The sequence below is a fragment of the Zingiber officinale genome, chromosome 11B (genome assembly GCF_018446385.1).
Source record: "Zingiber officinale cultivar Zhangliang chromosome 11B, Zo_v1.1, whole genome shotgun sequence".
NCBI classification, from domain to species: Eukaryota; Viridiplantae; Streptophyta; class Magnoliopsida; order Zingiberales; family Zingiberaceae; genus Zingiber; species Zingiber officinale.
The window spans coordinates 4263270-4268177 of NC_056007.1; the positions used below are offsets into that span (position 1 = coordinate 4263270).

General features: G+C 43.8%; 1 protein-coding gene across 1 annotated transcript; it reads left to right on the plus strand.

The window, feature by feature from the left end:
- Positions 1–882: 882 nt before the first annotated feature.
- Positions 883–4694, plus strand: LOC122035326 (oligopeptide transporter 5-like). The gene is made up of 5 exons (XM_042594738.1): positions 883–1287; positions 1381–1478; positions 1721–2558; positions 2880–3062; positions 4068–4694. The coding sequence occupies exons 1-5, from the start codon at positions 883–885 to the stop codon at positions 4692–4694; spliced, it is 2151 nt and encodes a 716-aa protein (XP_042450672.1).
- Positions 4695–4908: the final 214 nt, after the last annotated feature.

Sequence of the window (4908 nt, forward strand, 5' to 3'; positions counted from 1 at the left end):
GGTCACTGGTTGCAGGTAGAGTTGACCAGAGGACTTTTGACGACTTGGTCAACACAGAAGCTATCTTAGCACACCCCCCCCTTCGGGATGTCGCGATTAGGTTAACATTCTCGTCACCTCACCCGACGGTCCATCCGACTCAGATTCCGGACGGGATCATATATATAAACATGTTCATTTGCCAATAAAAAAATAAATAGAGAAAATTTTCTATGATAATTAATTTTTTTTCATTTTTTATTTTTACCTTTCCAAGTAAAACAGGGTAAGGAAAACAAGAAAAAAAATGGAGGAAGGAAAAAAGAGAAAAATGGTTGCGGCCACGAGTGATGATGCTATAGGAGGGAAAACTCATTCTAACTAATTGATTTTCTAGATAATTGATTTTATTATCTAGAAAGTCCAATTTATCACATTGACACATAATTCAAATGGATGGAGCTATCATGGAAATTACAATCAATTTTCAAAATGCATGCATCCTTATGATAAATAAAGCAACAATAACCAGAAGAGTAGTAACAATTTTCATAATTCTATTGCTTTATATAGGAAATTAAGCTTAATTATGAGAATCCTAACTGACACACTGCCTTATAAATTCAACTCCTTGCAAAATCTCTCTCTCATTCCTTCAACTTCAATCTTAATTTGCTGATATGATTAGTGGGATAAAATTTTATTATTGCGTTGTTCAATTAATTGATCACAATATTATCATTGTCAATGGCTTCAGTTGCCCCAGAACCTTCCCCTTCCCAATTCAATGGTTTGTGTTCTTGAAATCCCTTTCTCTTCCTCTTGTCACCTCGTGTTCTTACTTAGCAGCTCTAATCTCTAATAGAGAAAGAAGACGACGATTGCCCGATCGAGCAAGTGCGGATGACGATGCTGACGACCGACGACCCATCGCAGCCGTGCTTGACGATCCGAACATGGATCCTTGGTGCCGTCAGCTGCGTCCTCCTCTCCTTCGTCAACCAGTTCTTCAACTATCGGACCAACCAGATCTCCGTCAACTCCATCTTCGTCCAGATCCTGGCGCTGCCCGTGGGCCGTTGGATGGCCCGCGTCCTCCCTCCGACTATCATCAGGATTCCCCTCCTCGACTGGTCCTTCTCCCTCAACCCCGGCCCCTTCAACATGAAGGAGCACGTCGTCAGCGTCATCATTGCCAACTCCGGCACCGGCGGCATTTACGCCGTCCACATCATCACCATCCTCAAGGCCTTCTACCACCGCGGCATCAACGTCATGGCCGCCATCCTCCTCACACAAACCACTCAAGTAATCATCACAAAAACTCATCTCCAAATTTGTAAATTAAATAAAAAAATGAATTATAAATTTTGATTTTTTTATTAAAATTTTTTGCTTCAGTTGTTAGGATTTGGATGGGCTGGATTGTTCAGAAAATACTTGGTGGATTCCCCTTACATGTGGTGGCCTGGCACTTTAGTAGTAGCATCTTTGTTCAGGTATGTGTATTCTTGGATTCTAAAAGTACATTTGGGTTAATTCAAAATTTCATTTAATTAAAAAAAATACCAATTTTTTTATTTATTCAATTCAATTTTGATTTTAAATTTCACAAATTGATTAAATAATTTGAAAAATATCAATTCGATGACTAATATTGCTGATCGAATCCATTGATTAATTGACTAATATTTTGTGCAATCTGTAAGTTGCATTGAACGAGCTTTGTGCAATATTACAGAGCACTGAACGAGGAAGAACGGCGGGTAAAGGGCGGCGTGACGCGGCTCCAGTTCTTCCTCATTTGCATGATCTGCAGCTTCTCCTACTACATCGTCCCCAACTACTTCTTCCCGGCCATCAGCTCCATCTCGATCCTCTGCCTCATTTGGAAGGACTCCATCCCCATCCACCAGATCGGCTCCGGCATGCGCGGCCTCGGCGTCGGCGCCATCGGCTTCGACTGGGCCACCGCCTCCATGATCGGCAGCCCCATAGCGGCCCCCACCTATGTGTTCTGCAACGTCCTCGCAGGCTACGTCATCCTCGTCTACATCCTCCTGCCCCTCTGCTACTGGTCCAACCTCTACGACGCCCGCCGCTTCACCTTCCTCTCCTCCCAACTCTTCGAGCGCTCCGGCAAGCCCTACGACCTCAGCCGCGTCCTCGACAACAAGACCTTCACCCTCAACGTCGAGGAGTACGAGAACTACAGCGACATCCGCATCAGCACCTCCTTCGCCATCAACTACGGCATCGGCTTCGCCACCCTCACCGCCACCCTCTGCCACGTCCTCCTCTTCGACGGCCAGTACATGCTCAAGCTGTGGCGGCAGGCGACGTCCAAGGCCAACGAGAAGTTCCTCGACGTGCACGGCCGGATGATGAAGGCCAACTACGCCGCCGTGCCGCAGTGGTGGTTCCACCTCCTCCTCCTCCTCGTCACCGCGCTCTCCATCTACACCGTCGAGGGCTTTGGCCGCGCCCTGCAGCTGCCTTACTGGGGCCTCCTCCTGGCCATGGCCATGGCCTTCTTCTTCACCCTGCCCATCGGGATCATCGCCGCCACCACCAATACGGTATATAATTATAATTATAATTATAATTATAATCAAAATTATAACTGCAATTAACCAGGCAGAGGGGTGCATTCTAAATTACAGATAGAATTCCATTTGCTTTTTGATTTTATCTCTACTGCCCACTAATACTTCATTCAAAAAAACAAAAAACACTAGTATTGTGGTGGGGTATTTTAAAACTCAATCTCGTGCTACATAAATCTTAAAATAACATAGTATTGTATTTGAAAATCAATAATTAATACCACAGTAGTCTATTTTTTTTGAAAATCATATGATTCGTTTATTAATTAGTTAATTAATTTCGTGTATGAGCAGATGCCTGGGATCAACATACTAACAGAGATAGTGATTGGCTACATAATGCCGGGGAATCCATTGGCGAGTGTGGTGTTCAAAACCTACGGTAGCACGAGTATGGGTCAAACCATCAACTTTCTGTCCGATTTCAAGCTCGGTCACTACATGAAGATTCCTCCTAGATCCATGTTCATCGCACAGGTAATTAAGTTGTTGATTCATGTTACTCCATGTCTCACTCTCCTCTCTATGGGTTATGATCGATAGAGTCGACTGCTTCGGTGCCTTTGTAGCTCCGGTTCTTATATCTATTGTAACATTATTAAGGAATGGAAGACGCTGTCTATAGTGGAAGAATAAGAAAAACGAGAGTTTAGAGTTTTTAGATTTTAGGGTTTAGATGCCCTCTTAATTATACATTTGCCGTTAGGGTTTGGCCCCTTGTGTCCGACAACAAGGAAAGGTGACCATTAAGTATTAATTGCTAGTTACCATCTGGTCGTGTCTAATGGCAATTGCCGATAATTATGGAACTATCGACTGACCGTGCTGAAATGTGCAAGTGTAGTCCCACATGGTTGTGTGAAGGTGGATGTAGGTTCCATCCCTAAGGAAAGGTTGTAAGTAAAGCAAGGATGTTTCCAATCGGGCGTGTTCCATAGTGGAGAAAATTAAATTTGATATCGCTCATCTCAAATGGTCTAGTATTGTCGGCTCCACGGTAAGATACTGACAAGTAAATTGGGTGGGGGGGGGTATTTTTCCCTTGTGCAGCAACCCTTTTTATGAGGGAGATCAGAAATCTAATAAAACATTTTACACCCTCTGAAAATTGATTCCAAAATCTATTAGAACAAGCACTCATACAAGTACCAACTGCGTCTACCCGTGAGAACGAGCATGCTTTCATAGTGTATCTATGGAGTGGAGATGTGCTTGGTAAGCAAATATTTAAATAGTAAATATTCTCGGTCAAGAATATTCTCATAGTGTATGAGTAGAGCAAGATATTGCGGGTTGAAGATGTTCTTATAGTGTAGGGGCAAGAGTTCTTAATCAGGTATGTTTATATATATATAGATTTTGAATCACTAAGAGAGGGAAGACCATCAATTACTCAAAACAATTAGAGTAATAATAATAATAATAATAATAAATGAAAGAAAGAAAGAAGGAAAGAATATTAATTTGTTTGTGTTTGATCAGTTAGCGGGTTCGGTGATCGCCAACGCGAGCTACTTCGGCACAGCATGGTGGTTGCTCTCCGACGTCCCCCACATTTGTGAGACCAACTTGCTGCCGAAGGGCTCCCCGTGGACGTGCCCTAGCGACACTGTGTTCTTCAGCTCCTCTGTTATATGGGGCGTGGTTGGGCCTCGTCGGATGTTCGGCCCCGACTCCATCTACTCTGGCCTTAACTACTTCTTCCTCCTTGGCCTCTTCGCCCCCGCCACCGTCTACCTCTTCCACCGTCTCTTCCTGGAGAAGAAATGGATTCGACTCATCAACTTCCCCGTCATCTTCGCAGCCGCCGGCTACATTCCCCTAGTCAAGACCGTTAACTTCAACTGTTGGTTCATTGTCGGCTTTGTCTTCAACTATTGGGTGCTCAAGCACCACAAGCAGTGGTGGGGCCGCTACGCCTATGTGCTGTCTGCCGCCCTCGACGCCGGCACAAGCTTCATGGCCGTCATCGCCTTCTTCACCCTCGGCAACTATAATATCAACTCCGTCAATTGGTGGGGAGGCGTCACTGATGACTACTGCCAGCTCGCTAAATGCCCTACCGAGCTCGGTGCCTACATCCCCAAGGGCTGTCCTGAACTCAAATGAAATGGTCATGTAATTGACTTTTGTATGTTGTTCCACAATTAGCACTTAAACAAGATTTGTTTGTTCAAAACATCCAAAAACATTTCCTATAATCCCTCAGAAATTGAAGGAAAAGGAAATGATATGAATTTCATTCAATTCATCGATTCATTACAAGATTAACGATTCAAAATCTTGTAATTTTACAGTACTCAAGTTAAATTATTACCATCGA